Genomic DNA, 21,528 nt, shown 5'->3' on the forward strand with positions numbered 1-21,528 from the left:
TATATATAAGAAGATTGGAACTAGAGGACAATACAATATTCCTTCCCTAACGAATTCTCTGACATTATACGAAAGAGGGACTCTGTTTCCTCTTTTGGCCACCATTACATTTCAACCCGTGCTAGTATTATATAAAGGCGGCCTGCTGTTTTATAGAATGGCTAGGGAAGAAAGGAGGAATTAAATTGCTAGACTAAGATTTCCAATCTATTCCGTCCCAAGATCCAATTTTCTCTAGAAAAGTTGAAGTTTATCAAAGTTGCAAAGAACATTAGTTTCTCTTTCAGGATGTAAACCTGAAACTTGGTTTAGCTATACAACTAATGTGAGATCTGATAAAAGTTTATTCCTTGTTTCCAAGAAACAATAATTTGATGCAAATAATTTTAATTACACTAGTACCAAAGTCTTGTCTGACTATTCAACTGCAGCTATTTCAGTTAGAAGTATTCGATAGCTTAGAATTAACTTAATCGTTTTTTTTAAACTGAGCTTAGACCGGAAAGAGATACTTGGTGCCTCGTCGTAAGTGATAAAAATAAAGCTACTGCGGTCGCTGATTAAATCTAAGGCCCAATCGCTAAGCTTACAGCTAAAAGTTCCAGTGTATAATGAAATTACCCGTTTTGTTCCTGACAGTGTTACTGATGGTCAGTTGCAGAACTTGATAACTAACTGTACCGAAGTCTCCCATATCGGCAAAACTAGTTCCTACAAGCTTCGGTTCTCTCGTCAAGAAGACTTATTAGCAGCCATTTTTTCGTCAGTGATAATCGAGTACGACCGAATCCACATTGATAAGTTTCTCCCTCTCCCTCCTCGCTGCTACAACTGCCAAGCTTACGGACATATTGTCCAGCACTGTAAAGCTCTTACTCGCAGTTCGCGCTCTGCGCAGACAGTACATTCGAACAAGCTGGAAACCCCCAGTCAAAATAAAATGAAGTGTGCACTGTGCAACCAAGCTGACAATCCTTGTTACAGCTACAAATGTCCTGTCGCACAAAAACTTATGAATCCCCTAAAATGAGTACTGATCTACGCGTTACATATTGGAATATTAATGGAGGCGTCTCAGTGAAATTACCCATAATCCAAACTCCATGTGACACGAATGACGTTCTCTGCCTACAAGAGCACCTTCTCACTGCCGACAGTCTATATTTATTGGGCAAGACTGCTTCTACTGTCGTAATAAGTCGTGCCGCTAGACACTCCGGGGCTGGTCTGCCGAGTGGAGGTACTGCTATTCTTGCTAGAAGTGTCCTCATGCCCGAACACTTTCGCGACAGTGACTATTTTACGGCAGTCCAAATTCAGAATTATGTGGTGGTCTCAGTGTATTTACCCACCGATCACCGTAATGCTACATCAGACAGACAATTTGATCAAGCATGCCGCCTAGTCAGTTCCCTCGTGTCTGATTGTGAAGTGATATGAACTGTAACCTTTTCGACGACAGTAGCAGTCGTGCAAATATTCTGAATAGTATGTGCCCTCAGCTCTTGGCGGTCGAGAATACCCAATGTATTACATAAATCCATAACTCTGGCAATACCTCTTCTCTGGACTTTTTTATGTGTTTCCTGAATGTAAAACCAGACTCAGGATCCTCACTTATCTCCACTTTCCATATTGCATACCATATGCCTATTAGTAATATATTCACTGTTCAACTTATTGCACCGAGTGGTCCAAGTCCAGACAATGTTAGTAAATGGCATGAAACCCCTGACTGGGCTCGTGCAGATATGTTTATGTTCTGGGCTGTCAGTGATTCTATTTTAAAAAAGATCAAAGTCCTGATTCATATACTCTCCCCAAAAAAAGGAATTATTAACATTTACAGAGAAGCAAATATTGCTGGATATTTACTGTGCAGTGATCGTTCACGCTCTACGCTCTGCCGAGAGTGCTAGTTTACCCATATGAAGAGTACGTCTTAGGACTGAGAAGCATGGTTGTTCAGGTAACCCTGGCCTCGTTGATTCTTGTGCTAAATCGAAATTCTGGTTTGATGTCTGGAAGGAATGTGGTATGCCACGGCAAGGTTTGGTAAATGAAATTCGTCTGAAAACAAAGTGACATTTTGCGAAAGTACTTAGGCAACACCAGGCTAAATCAGTAGCTGAACTATCAAGTAAAGCCACAAGTAAACCTAATTTCGTGTGGAAACTGCTCAAAAGAGGTACTTCAAAAGCCTAAAATGCTTTCAAAATTACCAGTGACCAGTGTTATCGTTACTTTAAAAGTGAATTTTCTTAGCCTGATCCATCATTTTCAAACCAATACGAAAGGGAGCTTGATGGTTTCTTAGGCCAATCAACTGATGAGATCAGTTTTATTGTTACTCGATCTGCGGTTACTTAGTGCATTTCTAAGCTACAAAAGAAAACTTCTCGTGGTGTTGATGGCCTCTGTGCACAGCATTTAAGATGTGGGTCCCCTCTCCTGTTTGAGCACCTGACCTTACTCTTTCAGATGATATTCTGTTGTGGTATAGTTCCTGATTTGTTCAGTACTGGAGTAATAACCCCGGTATTAAAAGGGGGAAAGCCAAAGGACCAATGTTCTTCTTTTAGGCCAATTACGGTGTCACCGGTTTTATGCAAAGTTTTTGAGTTACTAATTATTGACGAGATATCTGATAAGTTTTATGCACCGGATAACCAATTCGGCTTCAAGAAAGGAGTAGGCATTGACCAAGCTCACCATTTGATTGCTAATTTACTTCAACATGCTCATGAAAATAATGAGGTATTATATTTTGCCGGGTTAGATACGGGTATACATCCACATATCTTATTGACTGCTTATAAGCGCGGACTTAATATTTCTTTCATCAAATCGATACGTGATATGTATAAAAAGCTAAATGCCAGATTTATGGTTACCATCTCACCTAATACGGTGGAACTCACTCCTTCAATTCCAGTAAAAAAGGGTATTAGACCGGGCGCTGTTACTTCTCCATCCCCCCTGTTTAATAATACTGTCATTGTGCCACAACAGAACGTTCCAACCTCATGTATATTTAATGGTATTGATATTTCAATAGCTAACTATACTGATGACGTCCTTGATATTAGTAAAACAGCCTTTGGAATTGAGGAAAATTTTTGAATTCTCGATAGGGAGTATAAACGTATTGGTCTTCGATTTAATGAGATTGAGACTGAGTTCCTGGTGTTCAATCACCGTTCAGATTGCCCGACAGATGTTCAATTAGGTGAACATGTTATTAAAGCACAAGATACACTGACGTATCTTGGTGTAAACCGATTGGGTCAAATCTTTGCGCCACGTGTCAATTTTTGAAAAATTTTTTTGCCAGAAAAGCTAGTAGTTTACTAGTTGCGTTAAAGTTTAAATTTAACCGCCGTATCTTAGCTAGCGTTAATAATGCATTTGCTGTTCCGCATATACTTGCCCTTGCACCATTTTGGTCTTTTCTTACTGCTTCAGATATTAGGGATATACAGAAGTGTTTCTACAAGTATGCAAAATATTTGCTAAGGCTGCCTCTCTGGACTAATAACAGCTACAACACTAATAACACTATCCTCACGGTATTGAGTTGCAAGTCCAGTGTCCGCGGTGAAGAAAAGAAATGAGAAATATCGCAGGCAGATTATTGGTGAAAGCACCTCTGAAATTGTCCGTCGTTGATAATGTGTTTGTTCTTACATATAATTGCCCTTATTTGTAATTTTTTTGCTTCTTGTCTGTTCTTCTTTGCTTTGCTTCTGTTTGTATTTGTCAGAATTTATTTGTTTCTTTCCATTTTCTTTCTTTAAACTCCATCAGTGTTGTATTTTACATTTATGATGAGCAATAAATTTGCGCATACATACAATCCTATTTTTCGGTAAAAATTCGTGGATTGAACAAGCACACCCACACAATATTAAACAACAGACCTTAAAGAGGTTTAGAAGTATTTAAAATAATTAGAGTTAGAATATTTCCTTTTATTTCCTTTCATGATAAATATCAGTTTTCACTGGATTCTGAGTACCGATTCTTACCCAAGCCTCAAATATAACACGCTACCAAATTTTTAGCCCTGATAAGAAGGGGCAACTTTACAACCGGTGTCGGCGGTACTCAAGTTCGGTGCAACTTTCGTTTAAGGCGGGAGGATTAATAAAAATTATAAATTTTTGTAAAATTTAGTCCTCGGATCCTCCCAAGAAGGTGTGTGTTCAGTCTTTGACGATTATCGTCAAGCCTTGCAGTGACAGAAAAGTTTGAAAAGGGTGTTCATTAAAGATTTTTTTTTTTAATAACTTGACTTAAAAGGAAGTTTAGACCGCTTTTTTACCTTCCCAGAACTCTTTCTTTCTTCTCTTTTCCTTTCTCCTTGTTATAAGTTCCAGTGTCCATATCGTCAGTAGTTTGCTTAAATCTTTTTTAATACTAGTGTAATAGGTTAATCATCTTCAAAAGTGTAATCATACTATTAGCCTTGAGGGTTAATTTGAATCAAGATATTGAGCTAATTCTTACGCAATTTATAAACCAACTGATTTTAGTATAGTTTGGAACAATTTAAAGGTTCAAAACGTTTCCCACTTTAAGAGTTTATAAAGATAGAACCATCATGAGTTCACATGAAAACAAAATCAGAGAGTTAGAAATTGCACTACAACAAGCATAGTCTAGAATAAACGCCCTAGAAGGGCAATATAGCGATGCCACTGTCACAAGTAGGCTTCAAAACCTATTTGTGGAGCAAGTCGTTACCTCCCATGTCGTTACTGACATATCCAAATGAAATCCATTTGTGGATTACGACCCTTAAACAAATACGAAGGAGCTTAGGAAAAAATTACATTGCTATGATTAATCAAGCTATTTGCTATACACGGGGGAAAATCCAAAGATTCGCAGCGAGCTTAGACATTCCTAAAATAAGAGATTTAGACCATTTACAAAAACTCCTACAAGAAGCCTTTTTACATGAAAAACCAGCCGCACAAAAACTACAAGAACTCCTATCCGAGAAATAAAGGCCATCTGAGTTGTTACATCAATTTTACTTCCGAATTAGTAGAAAGGCACTAGAGTATGCAAAAAATCTCCTGGTATAAGGGCAGATGACATAACTGTTAGTATTTTTAAAAGTGGTATGCTCCCTTCAATTGGAAGGAAAGTTCATAAACAAACTAAAGCAACAGACGACAAAGAATAATTATTAGCGCTGGCAAAGAGATTTGATACACAGCCCTCAGGGCAAGGGTTGTAAGTTATGCCCTGGGTCATATAAAGATTTTATTGAAAACGTTGTCGTAGAAACTTCAAAAGAGCTCATTCAATTGGAAATTGAAAGGGCTAGTGCCTTTTTTAATAGTTGAAAATGATTGGATAGCGACAAACGCCCCTCTCATGCCCACCCTTTTCCAAAACACATCCAATCAAAATTTTGCAGGCCAAACTATAAAGTCTTAAAAAAAGAAAAGATTTAAACTATTATTTTCTTTTGCCCTGAAAAGACTATTTCAATATAAAACCAACAGAAATTAATTTAAAAAAAACTTTTTCCACAAAATAAGTTTTTCAAAGAAAAGTAAAGAACTCCATTAAACAAAAAATGAGAAAAAATAAAATAAAATAATCTACCAAGCGTGAAACTACCACAAATCAGCATCGATAAATAAATGAAACCCAAAACGAACAGAAATTACAATAATTAAACGAGTCAAACTCAAAACGAGCAGAAATTAACAAAAGTTAGGAGCAAAACCCCTATGCCCTCCCAAGGCCAGAACGAAATTTGCACTTTACTGAAAAAATACAAATGGATGTGCATTGTCAGTTTATATATATATATATATATATATATATATATATATATATATATATATATATATATATACTGATATTTAGTAATCAAAATTTTTATCTTATATGATTTATTAAAGTTATAAAAGTAAAAACATTTATATTTTTTAAGTAAAGTGCAAATTTTGTTCTGGCCTTAGATTACTTCAAATAATACTCAAATAATATTGGTGGGAGTGAGGGGCGTTAGTCGCTATCCAATCACTTTCAACTATTAAAAAAGGCAATAGCACTTTCAATTTCCAATTGAATGAGCTCTTTTGAAGTTTCTACGACAACACTTTCAATAAAAACTTTATATGACCAGGGCATAACTTACAACACTTGCCCAGAGGGCTGTGGAGGGGGGGGGGGAGGTGTTGTCATCCTTAAAGACCTAATTTCCAAAACTTTCAACTACGTTGAGTAAAATGGCTATATAAAAATTTGGATTGGATGTGTTTGGGGAAAAGTTGGGCGTGAAAGGGGGGTTAGTTGCCCTCAAATAACTTTTGACTTTTTAAAAGGGTACTATTCCTTAGAATTTCAAATCGAATGAGCCATTTTTCAAGTTTCTACGACAAAGATTTCAATAAAAACCTTACATGCTTCCAGGGCATAACTTATAATACTTGCCCTGAGGACTGCGGGGGAGTGTCCTCCTCAAAAATATATTTCCTATCTGGAAATCAACTACGCTGAACAAAATGGCTATCTCAAAATTTTGAATGGATATGTTTGGGGGAATGGTGCGCGTAGGAGGGGGGCTAGTTTCCCTCCGATCACTTTCGAATATTTAAAAGTGCACTAGCCCTTTGAATTTCCAATCAAATGAGCTTTTTTAGAAGTTTCTACGCCAACGCCTTCTTTAAAAACCTTATATGCCCCAAGGGCATAACTTACAACCCTTGCCCTGAGGGCTGTGGGGGAGTGTCCTCCTCAAAAACATATTTTATATGTGGAAATCAACTACGCTGAACAAAATGGCTATATCAAAATTTTGACTGGATGTGTTTGGGGAAAGGATGGGTGTAGGGGGGGGGGAGGGGCTAGTTGCCCTCCAATCACTTTCGACTATTAAAAAGAGTACTAGCCCTTTTGATTTTCAATCGAATGAGCCTTTTTTGAAGTTTCTACAACAACGCCTTCTATAAAAACCTTGTATGCCCCCAGGGCATAACTTAAAACCCTTGTCCTGAAGGTTGTGGGGGAGTGTCCTTCTCAAAAACATATTTTCTATCCGGAAATCAACTACGCTGAACAAAATGGCTATCTCAAAATTTCGATTGGATGTGTTTGGGGAAATGATGGGCGTGGGGGGGGGATTAGTTGCCATCCAATCACTTTCGACTATTAAGAAGGGTACTAGCCCTTCAAATTTCCAATCGAATGGTTCTGTTTTGAAGTTTCTACGACAACACCTTCTATAAAAAACCTTATATGCCCCCAAGGCACAACTTAAAACCCTGGCCTTGAGGGTTGTGGGGGAGTGTCCTTCTCAAAAACACATTTTCTATCTGAAAATAATCTATGCTGAACAAAATGGCTCTCTCGAAATTTTGATTGGATGTGTTTGGGGGAATGATGGGCATGAGGGGGGGGGCTAGTTGAACTCGAATCACTTTCGACTATTAAAAAGGACCCTAGAAGTCTCGATTTACAATCGAATGAGCCCCTTTTGAAGTCTCTACGACGACACCTTCCATGTGAAGTGCCCTGCTCTAAAGGAAAAAATAATAAAGGGTACATTGTGCCAACATTGTTCTTATATTCCCTCAGGGCATAACTTCAAACCCTTTCCCCAAGGGTTGTAGGGGAGTGTCCTTCTCAAAAAGTTATTTTCTATCTGGAAATCAACTACGCTGAACTAAATGGCTATCTCAAAATTTTGATTGGATGTGTTTGCGGGAATGATGGGCGTGGGAGGGGGCTAGTTGCCCTCCAATCACTTTCAACTATTAAAAAGGGCACTAGCAACCCCAATTTCCAATCGAATGAGCCTATTTCGAAGTTTCTACTACAACTCCTTCGATACAAAGTGCCTCCATTCGATGCTCCGGATTATAAGAAAAATAACCCTTTGAACTTCCCTGCAGTCAATAAAAAAGTGATAGATATGATGGAGGATGAATTATCTGGAACAATAATGTAAGAGTTTGATGGTTTAAGATCAAAAGCTTACGCTTATTTAAAAGAGGGTGACGATAAAACCGAGAAGGGTTCATTCGATTGGAAATTGGAGTGGCTTGTGCCCTTTTTAATAGTCGAAAGTCATTGGAATGCAACTAATACCCCTTCCACGCCCACCATTTCCCTGAACACATCCAATAAAAATTTTGAGATAGCCATTTTGTTCAGCGTAGTTCATTTCCAGATATAAAATATGTTTTTGAGGAGGACACTCCCACTACCCTTAGGGCAAGGGTTTTAAGTTATGCCCAGGGGGCATATAAGAGCGATGTTGGCACAATGTATTGTTTTTTTTCCTTTAGACCAGGGAACTTCATATCGAAGAAGTTGTCGTAGAAACTTCGAAAAGGGCTCATTCAAGGCCTCTCACGCCCACTATTCCCCCAAACAATCCAATCAAAATTTTCAGATAGCCATTGTGTTCAACGTTGTAGAAATTTCTGGAAAGTAGGTCTCTGAGGATGACAACCCCCCCCCCAGCCATAAGGGCAAGGGTTGTAAGTTATGCCCTGGGGGCATATAAGGTTTTTATTGAAAGCGTTGTCGTAGAAACTTGAAAAGGATTCATTTGATTGGAAATTGAAAGGGCTTGCCTTTTTTAACAGTTAAAAGTGATTGGAGAGCAACTAACGCCCCTATCACGCCCACAATTTCCCCAAACACATCCAACCAAAATTTTGAGACAGCCATTTTTTTAACGTAGTTGAAAGTTCTGGAAATTAGGTCTTAGAGGATGACAACTACCCCGAACCCCTTAGGGTAAGCGTTGTAATTTATGCCCTAGGGGCATATAAGGTGTTCTTAGAAAATGTTGTCGTAGAAACTCAAAAAGGGATAATTCGATTGGAAATCGAAAGGACTAGTGCCCTTTTTAATAGTCGAAAGTGATTGGAAGGCCTGACATTTTATAGTAAATATCGATGTGGGATTAATCTATTATTTTTGTTGTTGTTGCTTAGACCAGGGCACTTTGTATCGAAGGAGTTGTCGTAGGAACTTCGAAAAGGGCTCATTCGATTGAAAATAGAAATGGCTGATGCCCTTTTTAATAGTCAAAACTAATCCCCCTTCCACGCCCAACCTCCCATTTTCCACTATGTTTAAAAACTAAATGTTGCCTTAAGATTAAATCAAAATGCACTGTGTTAATGCTAATTCCCAATAAGGCATCTCAGCAGTATCCCAAGAACGACTGAGGGTGTTATGTTTAAACTTTTGGGGCTACTTCTGCTCTAAAATTTAACCAAATCAAAATAGGGTAAGTGTTTCCAAGCTATCAAAGAAAGTAAATAGATTTTTTTTTGCGAATGGTATCAAGTTTTCCCTTTCAGGTCATCTAGAGGAGGTATGAAATTAAGTTAAACACTACTATTTGTGTCCAGATTTTTAAAAGGGTGTATACTCTTAAAAACTGCTGAAAATACTTCTTCAGCATACAAATACCAGGCCAAACCATAAAGTCTTAAAAAAACAAAAAGATTTAAAGTATTATTTTCTTTTTCCCTGAAAAGATTATGTCAATATAAAACAAACAGAAATTATTTAAAAAGAACTTTTTCTACAAAATAAAAGAAAACCCAAAACGAACAGAAATTCTAATAAATAACCGAGTCAAACTCAAAACGATCAGAAATTAACATAAGTTTGGCTCAAAACCCCTATGCCTTCCCAAGGCTAGAACATAATTTGCACTTTATTGAAAAAAATATAAATGAAAGTGCATTGTCAGTTTAATATACATATACTGATATCTAGTAATCAAAATTTTAATATTATTTGATTTATTTAAGTTATAAAACTAAAAATATTTATACTTTTTTCAGTAAAGTGCAAATTATGTTCTGGCCTTGGGAAGGCATATATTGTAATATCTGTTCGTTTTGGGTTTCATTTATTTGTCGATGCTGATATGTGGTAGTTTCACGCTTAGTAGATTATTTGATTTTATTTTCGCTCATTTTTTGTTTAATGGAGTTCCTTACTTTGCTTTGAAAAGTTTTGTTTTGTGGAAAAAGTTTTTTTTAATTAATCAAAGAAAAAGTTGAAAGGTGTACGAGGTCTATGAGGATGTACTATTCAGAAAGGTGGGAAGCTTACCGGAACCCCAGTATAATTTAACAGCAAACAAGCATATATTGTTCCTAGAAAAACAGAATAAAAAAGCTCTAGGTCCGAATGACACTAAAAAAGTTTCGAAAAATAAAGTAAACACAGTACTCTGGGGATTTGATCTCTTGAAGCTATAAGCTAGTTAAAGTATTATTAAGCTAATTCAGGTATTAATGTTAACCGTCATAATTAAGCTAAGCTATAAGCTTCAAAGCTATATGCTTCAAAGCTATACACTATAAGCTTCAAAGCTATAAGCTATAAGTTTCAAAGCTGTAAGATTCAAAGCTATAAGATTCAAATCTACAAGCTTCAAAGCTAAAAGCTATGAGCTTCAAAGCTGTAAGCTATAATCTTCAAAGCTATAAGCTTCAAATCTATAGACTATAAACTTCAAAGCTGTAAGCTTCAAAACTATAAGCTTCATAGTTGAATTTTACTTAATAAAAATTTTACTTTATAAAGATTTTACTTAATAAAAATGTTTACTAAGTAAATGGATGGAAAAGCACCTATTAAAGCAAGTGAATGTGGAAAAAACAAAAATAAATATCTGCTAGATAAATATAATGTTTTAATTTTTAATATGAATGTCTTGGAAGAAAAAACTGGCATGGATCTTTTGGTTACGAGTAATGATAAAAGCGATGTCATTGATGTAGATGACCTAGATCCCAAGTATTGAAATGTAGTTACCTTTGACGATTTTGTAACAGAAAACGATCAGAAACAAATTGAAGATTTATTTGTGAGAGGTAAGAAACTAAATACATCAGTAATCTATATTTTTCAGAGCTATTTTGATACACCTAAGACTATACAATTAAATTGTAACTATTTTGAATTTTTTAAGTGTTTTAATCCAAAATAAATTGATAGAATCAGACAAAACCATGCATCTGATATGAAAAAAAAAAATTATCAACTACTTCAATCAAGCAACAATGAATCATGGGTTTTTCATCCGTTGATTTTAAATTGAAGTTATCAAGTATTTTGCAGTAGGTTGCATAGTTGTCTCAAGACATGCCTAATTGTAGACAGAGAAAAGCCAAGACAGATAGTCCAAGTAATTGACAGGCAAATGTTTAAATGGCTGGCGCACGGGTAAATGGCAGGAGTATGCATGGCTCTCTTATTGGACACATACTTGTTTGTTAGTTTTTGGAAAGGCATGCCTGCCTAGAGTCTCAGGCATGTTGACCAAGAATTTAAAATTGACATAAGACCGTTAGATTGCCTGTAATGAGAGGCAAACAAGGCATGCCCACCTATGGTCTTAAGAAGGTTGACCAAGAATTTAGAATTGATATAGGACCATAAATTTTCTTGAAATAACAAGCAAACAATCGTTAAAAGCCATCTTTATCTTTCAAATAGTACCTATTCGTTGCCTAAGCTCAGCCCCACATTCTGAGAAATTTTTAAGATATTATGGAATTGTTAGTAATACCTCCTTAGTATCTAAATTTATATTTAGTGCTTCAGGTTTATCTGCCTTTGCTGTGTTACCCCTTGCTTCTTTAAGTCTTGTCACAGTTCTGATTCTAATACTTGAAAAATACCTAAGAATAGCAGAAAGAAAGGCTGAGTATAAAACTGCTTATTCATTCTATTTAGAATTACTGGCTATGAATAAATCCGGTGAATTGACCAATGATGAAATAATTAAAAGAGAAAATGATCTAAGGGATATATTACAGTTTTTTCCTCGTGAGAAATATTTTAAACTCGCAAAATTAAATGGTTATAAATATTGCGTAAAGTCTGTAAAGTTTAATACACAAATTACACCCCTCTTACTTTCCGCGCTCAATTCTCCAAAACTTTAAAAATACAAACCCAACTTTTTCCTATAGCTATACACGCGATATGTTACTCATATTCCATCAAACCAAATTACGCATCATTAACTAAAGGCTTGATTTTAAAAGCTGAAAATTCCTTTCAACTGAATACTTAAGAAACCAGCTTCTAAAATAGAGTCATTGCGTAAATGGTTCTGACGCGTGTTTGGATTTTTTCCCAGACATATTTCATTGAATGAAAGAAAGATGGGAAGAAAGCCAAATGCTATTTTAGACGATCTTCCCTTTGTTTGAGATTGTTTTATCTGGACGCCTTTTAATTTTTCCTCTGATTACTGAGTAATTTATTTTCTTTTAAGTGTATCGCAATACATTTACGAAATTTGCTGTCAACTGCACTTGAACCCGACAACTTCAGGCTTCAGGTCAGCGTCCTAACCAGTTATGCCACGGAGACATGTCTCGAGTTTTAAACTGATGGGATGTTGATATATAAATTATTACAATTGGAAAATTTGTGCAATAATATGATCAACTAATAAATGGAGAAACTTTTAAGCAAAATGAAAATGGAAAACAAATACAACCGAACTATTAAGAAAGGAAATTTAGACATTGGAATGAAATACTCGATTAAAGGAATGAAATGTGTAAAAACTAAATATGGAAATAAACTCGTTAACCTATTTGAACCTAAACGTTTTGATTCTAAATCAGCTGATCTTGAAAAGAAATTTAGAAAATTAGATAAAGCTATGATTTTAAAAGTTATTGAAAGAAAATACAAAGATCATATAAATTATTTAGATATTAATATCTAACTATCCACTAAATATTAAATTATATTAAATCATAACATTTTATCTGTCATTGAATATATTAAAATATGCGTGAATTTCTTATGTCAGAAGAACTGTTTTGATGGTAAAAGTTATGATGGGAAATGCTTGAAAATGCCAATTTTTATTTGAAAATCTTTTAAATTGGGATAAAAAGGGGGTAAATTGATGGGATGATCTAGGTGAGACAGTTCCTGTATATTACTATACTACTCTCATGAACGTTGATCCGTATATTATAAGACCATCTTCTATAATGCCGTAAACTAAATGGCTTCACAGACTGAAAACAAACTGTCGAGGTCCTCAATTTGTGTTATAAAATCTATATAGCTTAAATAGAAGCAATAAAATAGTTTGATTATTATTTTCCTTTTTAATTTACATAACCCAATTGCAGTTCAAGGAGCCTTTTTTGTGTTTCTCAAACTATTTAAATGCAACAGTAAACCTAAAAATGATTTTTGAGTTTTCTAAATTCTACTAAACTCAGAGAGGGCATTTTTTATAGCAAGAAGTTATAACATGCCTAAGATTGTATTATATTCTACTCGTCATTCAATTTTTGTTTGGGTAGGACTCAGTTTTTATTTTAGCTAATTTTCAACCTCTCCCGCGTCTCTAATATATATACAATTTATATCTAATTTATTTGACTCCAATTTATAAACACAATCAGAGATGTCACTAGCGAAACCGTCTAGGGAGGGGGGATTTCCCCAACTGGTCGGTTGTTCTTACCAGCGTTTTTGGGTAAAATTGCTTTCAAGATTACTTCCTTTTTTTCTACTGAGACCGATCTTCTTCCATATTAATTTCAAGTTATATATTTCCATCAGCTCATTTATCTAAAAAAAAGTGTCAGTGAAATAGAGATACGATACACCACTCTTTTACAGGCTCCGTGTTTTAACAACTGACTGAAAACATTGATAGGCAGTCTCCTTTATCCCCTCTCCCCCCCCCGTCCATACGAAACGGCCCTGGACACAGGCTAAAACCCAGGGCGATGTGTTTTTTTGAAATGAAAATGGAAAAATCATACAGAAGGGCTTATATGATGTTAAGCTTTTTAACAAGACATAACTGAAGTTTGATTTTGTGACTTTTTATCACTTAATATCAAAAACAGGTTTATTCGGTTTCGGAAATATATACCTCGTCAGAATAAAGACGCAAAAGAATAGTTAATTTAAATTTTAAATCATCTCAGCTCAACGTACAGTTTTTTAACGAAAATTAATATTTTTTTTAACCCAACTCATGTCACCAGATAGAGAAATTAAACCTTCCTCTAGAGCTCAAAGATAGTGAAAATACACTTTTATGTTGTTGTTTTTTACAAGTTCCGCACAAATGAGCTTTTTACACCGTCTAAAAGTCCACAACTTAAAGGGTAGACCGGTAACATATAAGAACTTTTAACTTCACTAAGATTCAAAAATAATAATAGTGAAAGCCAAAATAAACGTAAAAATTTAAATATTTAAACTTTTGATACTAATTTTGGAGCTTTCTAATCCGAAGGTTAAGTTCTGATTTTTCACCCTCTTAATTGTGAAGCGACTGATTTGAGTTTTTGCATGAAAGCAGTCGCAGTTGCAGCAGGGCCACGAAGCAATAAACCTTTTATATTTAAAAAGCAATAAAACCTTTAGTTATGGTCTTACCCATGTATAGCCTATGTGATAAGCATGTACCTTTTCCGTATCTCCGATAATATATCTTTACTAATGTCCGTTACTTCAGGGCTTAAATCGACTTTTTGAGAATATAATAGAATTGTCACCTACTAATTGATCAGGATTTTGAATCCCTAATCTTTCTGAGCTAAACATACATACTCTTGCATTGTAAATATTATTGATACATTTTTTCCCACTGGTAGTGAAAGTGAATTTATAAATCTTACTAATTAGCAGTGCATAATATCTGAATTTTGGTGAAGTTGCTAGCTTTCAGTGATTTCTTCACAAAATTAGTTGGTTTGTAATATCAGTTCTACAAATACTCTAAAACATGTGATTGACTTTTTAAAATTGTATTAGATTAACAAAATAACTGGTTGTATATTTATCAATTTTACCATATTGTACTTAAAGTTAAAAAAATTTATAAATTGATGTATCTTTGTTTGTAAATTTAACAAACCTGTTACAATTCGGTTTCGGTTTTACAATTTGGTTTACAATTCGGTTTGACAGTTACGGTTTTACAATTCGGTTTCAGTTGGTAATAGGATTTTATGATGTTGATAAAGTTGCAAACGTAATACAATGTTCATTTCAGGTGTAACAAGCACTTCTACAGAGCCAAGTGGAAAGCTGATTGAAATCTTTCCAGATAATTGTGGCATTCAATCGTATAGATTTCAAAATGAGAGAAGGATTAAAAGAACACCAAATGTAATTCAGATTATGGTGGTTGGTGGTAAAGATGCAAGAGTTGGCGTTCATTCTTGGATAGCCCGCATAGGTCAAAACGGTAGATTTTTCTGTGGAGGTGCACTAATAACAGCCAAACATGTTGTGACAGCCGCTCATTGTTTAGTAAGAGGAGGAGAATATATGGTTCGTTTAGGAGATCATGATGCAGATGCTGTTTCAGATCCTGGTCGGGTAGATGTAGATGTACAAGCCATGATTCCTCATGAAAAATATTTAAAGGCTAAGCAATTAGTTCAAAATGATATAGCAATTCTACTTCTTAAGAAATCAGTTAAGTTTACAGATAGAATAAAACCGATTTGCTTGCCGATGGCAGGCTTACAAAATTTTGATCTGGCTAATAGGTCTGTTACTGTTGCTGGTTGGGGTACTCTGTCCTATGCAGGAGAAAAAGCAAAAGTGTTGCAGCAGGCAAATTTAATAGTCACCCCGCACAATGAATGTATCCAGTCTTACAAAAGTATAAATTTACTTATAAACAATGATCAAATATGTGCAAACAATCCAGGCAAGGATGCTTGTGGAGGTGACAGCGGAGGACCTCTGACATTTTTTTATCCAGAAAATAGGCGGCATTATCTGGTTGGTATTGTCTCGTTTGGATATAAGTGTGCGGATGAACGATTTCCTGGTGTTTATGCACGCACAGCTTCGTATATGAACTGGATTACAGGAAAAGTCTTAAATATGGACTAGAAAGTAACAGTACGAACTAACTATCTAAGAAGAATCTGAGGTTACATTTTTCACAACACTTTCATTTTATTGATAAAAACACACATAGTTCTTTGAGTCGTCTTGTTGCCCGGACTTACTTTTAGTGACTGTAGTCGAGAAGAAATATGCTCGAGAAATTTGCTCATAATTTTTTATTAGGACTCTGCAAAAGAAAAATGAATCTTACAAGAGATCGCACGTATTGTGTCATATAAATTACAAACTTGTGTGCATTTGAGATTTTGTTTTAATGCTTTTTTGTTTGTTTAACTGATATTAAAAAGCTTAACCTTTTTGAAGATGATTAAAACTGTTGAAACCAACTATTGGTGGCGTATATGGGGGGATCTTAGTGATACTGATGAGTGCACTCCACTGCCAAAGCAAAAGAACTATTCAAATTACGATTTGTATGGTTATATCCTTATATTCTACAGGAAACTGTCCCGGAAAATAAGAAACATATTGTCTGGATTCTTCTTCCGTCAGTCACTTCAGTGTGCCAAGTTTAGTCTAACTTTATTTACACTCAAAAATCATGGGGTTATCTTGTGTGATAAACTGATAAGATAACCGCGTCAAAATGGGAGACGAATTCTCCTAAAGCAAAAGATCGTATCAACACTTTCAAAGACCCAGGCTAGCAGATAAATATAGACACTGTAAACTTTAAGAAACTTACTGTGTGTCTTCTGGTGAATTTAAAAATAAACTAAATGTAAAACTATAATACGGAGAAAAAAGAGGCTGTACCCCTTAGGGGCTGGTCCCTTTTGACATTCTGATCAATCGTGCCAATTCAGACCAATGTATTAGCTACGCAGCTTTGAGAATCAATGAATCCTAGACTTAATTTGAAAGACATCTGTCAATGCTGCTTTTTAACCGTCTGGAATCACGGAAGAGCCATTATCTAGCTGGGTTCTATGCTTCCCTTAAATAGTGACCTTTTCCTTTGAAACGTAAAGATTGTCACGGAAAAAATGGGACAACAAAGAAACGAACTTCGAGGAGCTGAAGGTTAGAGAAGAACTACTACGCTACACAAAAGATTTTACAACTAGAACTATTGAACTAAATAAAAATATTTTATCTGCATCCTTCTTGTCAAAATGACTTATTGCATCCAAAAGGGCTTTTCTGCAATATCTCACGAATTGCTAAGATTATTAAGTTGAAAATTTCAGAGAATATTGGGTGGTATGTTGCTCTAAATCAAGAGACACTAGGTGTATCCAAGTTGTCAAAGGGTGTGTCTGGGAGAATCTATATCAAACAGTTCGTGGTAACGAACTGTAAGCAAGAGGCAACCCGGCTCAATAGTAACCGAAAATCTAAAAAACGGAATTTTGATACCAATAGATACATTAAAAGAATCGGATTTTTAGGCCGATTTTAAATTTATAAATTTTATCAAGTTTTGACTTACCCATCAAAAGTTTGAGAAAAAAATATTTTGAACTTTTGAAGTATTTTAATCCAAAAGAAATTGATAGAATCAAACAAAACCATGCATCTGGTATGAAAAAAAAATTTCAACTACTTCAATCAAGCAACAATGAATCATTGGTTTTTCATCCGTTGATTTTGAATTGAAGTTATCAAGTATTTTGCAGTAAGTTGCATAGGTTGCATCAAGACTTGACTAATTGTAGACAGAGAAAAGCCAAGACAGATAGTCCAAGTAATTGAGAGGCAAATGTTTAAATGGCTGGGGCACGGGTAAATGGCAGGATTATGCATGACTCTCTTATTGGACACTTACATGTTTGTTAGTTTTTGGAAAGGCATGCCTGCCTAGAGTCTCAAGCATGTTGACCGAGAATTTTAAAATTGAAATAAGACCGTTAGATTGCCTGTGATGAGAGACAAACAAGGCACGCCCACCTATGGTCTTAAGAAGGTTTACCAAGTTGTCAAAGGGTGTGTCCGAGAGAATCTATATCAAACAGTTCGTGGTAACGAACTGTAAGTAAGAGGCAACCCGGCTCAATAGTAACCGAAACTCTAAAAAATGGAATTTTGATACTAATAGATACATTAAAAGAATCGGATTTTTAGGCTGATTTTAAATATATAAATTTTATCAAGTTTTGTCTTACCCATCAAAAGTTCGAGAAAAATTACCTTATTTTCGAAAAAATGGGGAAACCTTTTTTCTAAAAGTCATAAAAATCTTAATGAAAATCACACCATCAGATTCAGAGAACCTTAATGCAGAGGTTTCAAGCTCCTATCTGCAAAAATGTGGAATTTTGTATTTGTTGCCAGAAGAAAGATTACAGATGTGTGTTTATTTGTTTTTTCCCCAGGAGTGATCGTAACAACCTAGTGGTCCTAGAATGTCACGAATGGGCTCATTTGATCGGAAATTAAAAGTTATAGTACCCTTTTTAAGTGACCAAAAAATTGAAGAGTAACTAGTATCACTTTTTACAAAAAAAAATGCATTTTCATGTACAAGCTATGCTTACCATTCTACCATCGGACACTCTTGACCATTCTACACTAGCAACAGTAATAACCATATATGACGTAATAGGTGAATGTAATAATATAAATAAGTGAATATACAAGCGTAATAAGTGAAAGATAATAATATAAGAAATACATAATTACAAGAATCAATTTCTTACGAAAAACTGCCTTTTTCTATAAGACTGTAGAGCAAGTGTTATTTTTTACAATTAATCAAAAACACTTTTTTAGCAAAATAAGTTTTTCAAAAAAAGTAAAGAACTCCATTAAACCAAAAATGAACAAAAATAGAATCAAATAATCTACCAAGCATACAACTACCACAAATCAGTATCAATAAATAAATGAAACCCAAAACAAACAGAAAATAAAATAAATAACAGAGTCAAACTCAAAACGAGCAGAAATAAATATGAGTAGGGTTCCAAAATCCAGAATAGAACTTGTACTTTACTGAAAAAACTCAAATGAATTTACTGAAAAAAAATGCGCATTGTCTGTTGTTTATCATAATGTCAGTTATGTCAGTTATTTATATATATGCTAATATTTATTTCTTAAAGTCTTAATTCATTTTGATTCCTTAAAGTTATAAAAGTGAAAACATTAAAAAAAAAATTTCAGTATAGTACAAATCATAAACATGCCATTTTAAGATAAAGTATATAGAGCCTGTCATGCGATTCATGCCGGTCGTCGATGTAAATTACTACCGAGAATTCTTCAAAAAGAACTTACTAGGATCGTCTCTTACTAGGTCGCTAGCTACCGCTACAACCAAAATTATATGTAATTTTTTTTTCATAAGTCTCCAATGGTACAATGGGAAGCATACCTGTTTGTCACGTAGGTAACCGGGGCTCTATTCCCCGTTGCATGGAATTTTAATATATTAACTTTAATTATAACTGTACAAGCCTATACTATAGTTAAGTTGCCTATTCAAGTTAGTATATGCAAGATTTCTCTATTCATTATAAACTATCATCCTTGTTATATCCACCACTCAGAGGCGGACTACCATGATTTTCTTCACTATCCTTGTTTTCTTCCTGGCATGTAGGTGGAAAACTTGAAAAGAAAATAATTGATGTAGTTGCAATGACAATTGATAAGATCCATGTGGTAAAAAAACAGTGTTTTTTAGAGTCCATAAAACTATTCAAATCAATAACAATATAGACAACGGTACTATTTATTTTACTCACTGTCACTGTCACTGTCATTGTTATCTTCATCATGATCTTCGTCATCTTCACCGCTATCATGACTATCTTCTCCACCCGGAGAAACAGCTTGACAACAAGAAATACAAAAAAAGGAATTGTTGCTATCGTAATGATAATTTAGGAGATTCATTGGATCAAATGAGTCTAATTTTTTTGGATTCTATAAAATGCTTCAGGTTTTAGTCACGACCGTTCTTATAGGCTGTCTCAGGATTTGCATCTTTGCTGCAGTTGAATCTTTCTTGTTTCACCTCTTCTGCTTTTTCTTCCTCTTCCGGAGGAACAACCTGAGGATGAATTGTCTTTTGTTTCAGGTCGGTTGAGGTTTCACAAGTCTTTGCTGACTTTTCGGTGTTTATTGTATTCAGCCATGCAGCTTGGGGCTTCTTTCTTGTTGTGCGGATTTTGAGGTGATTGCGCTGGTTGGGTCGGATGACATGCCTATTAGAATTGAATTAAGAGGAGAATAACCATATATGGGGTAAAAGTAAATACGATATTATAATATTAATTATAAATACATCAATACAGAACCGGTTGCAGTGGTAGCTAGGAACCTTGTAATAGACAGCCACGGCCCATAGTAAAAACTTAAACAACCATTAACTCCCAAAAATTGGGTCAGATCAAAACAAGAAGTACATTTTTGGAACCGCCTTGTCTGAAACCCCTATATAAGAAACTTACTGACCCTTGGCTTGAACAACAAGGAAAATATATTGGCTTGAAAATCAAGAAAAGTGGCTCCAACCACGATATTCTTCGTATACGACTTTTTTTTTGTTTCTGTTTTTTTTCTCCTTAGCTAGCTAGGAAGCTGGAATATCGCAGATAGTTGTTCAATGGCTCATTTTAAAGAAAATTGATGGGGTTAAAAACATTTCACGAAAAACTATTTTTCATAGGTATTCGTAGCATGTCATAATCGTACGTATTAATTATCCTAATAAAGAGCTGGATAATGGCTCATTTTAACGAAAATTGCTACATTTAGTGCCTTTTGTTATTAAAAATAAAATAGTTTTCAAATTGAATTAGTTTTGACAAAAAAAATGCATTTTCGTGTACAAGCTTGATGAATGACGTTATAATCGTATAGGTTATAACCATATATGACGTAATAAGTGAATGCAATATTTATATACGCTAATCTGTCGACAGGATAATATACGAGTTGCAGCGGTAGCTTGCAGCCTAGTAAGAGACGATCACGTCCCATACTAAGAAATACAGTAGCCTATATTTCCTAAAACTAGAATCAGATCAAAAAACGAAGTACACTATTAGAAACGCGTTGCCCAATACCCCTATATAAGAAACGAACTGTCCCTTGGCTTAGAAAACAAGGAAAATATATTGGTTTGAAAATCAAGAAAAGTGGCTAAAACCACGATATTCCGCATCGACAGCAGGTTTTTTTTTCATTTTTTTCTCCTCAGCTAGCTGCGCACTGGAAAATCATAGAGAGCTGTATAATGGCTCATTTTAAAGGAAATTGCTACATCTAGTGCCTTTTGTAATTGTCCTCAGCTAGCTAGGCGGCTGGAACATCTCAGAGAGTTATTCCATGGATCATTTTAAACAAAATTGATGGGGTTAAAAACCTTTCACGAAAAAACATTTTTCGTAGGTATTCGTAGGACGTCATAATCGTAGATATTAGTTATCGTAATAAAGAGCTGTATATTGGCTTATTTTAAAGGAAACTGCTACATCTAGTGCCTTTTCTAATAAAAATAAAATAGTTTTTAAAATAGAATCAGTTTTGATAAAAAAAAACTGTATTTTTTGTGTAAAAGCTTGATGAACAACGTTATAATCGTATAGATTATAACCATATGTGACATAATAAGTGAATGCAATATTTATACACGCTTATCTGTCGACA

At 34.9% G+C, this 21,528-nt stretch overlaps 1 protein-coding gene across 1 annotated transcript in view; it reads left to right on the top strand.

Moving 5' to 3' along the window:
• The window catches only part of LOC148939351 (venom protease-like), a 27,315-nt gene extending 11,088 nt beyond the window's left edge, over window positions 1-16,227 (top strand). The window contains exon 2 of the mRNA XM_089107119.1: window positions 15,059-16,227. Coding sequence (XP_088963245.1) covers window positions 15,059-15,912 — 854 coding nt within the window. The 3' untranslated portion in view covers window positions 15,913-16,227. The remainder of the gene's footprint in view (window positions 1-15,058) is intronic.
• The last annotated feature ends 5,301 nt before the right edge of the window (window positions 16,228-21,528 follow it).

This window comes from Artemia sp. Qi Xiang Cuo, chromosome 21, assembly GCF_049724085.1.
Source record: "Artemia sp. Qi Xiang Cuo chromosome 21, ASM4972408v1, whole genome shotgun sequence".
In the NCBI taxonomy this organism is placed as follows: Eukaryota; Metazoa; Arthropoda; class Branchiopoda; order Anostraca; family Artemiidae; genus Artemia; species Artemia sp. Qi Xiang Cuo.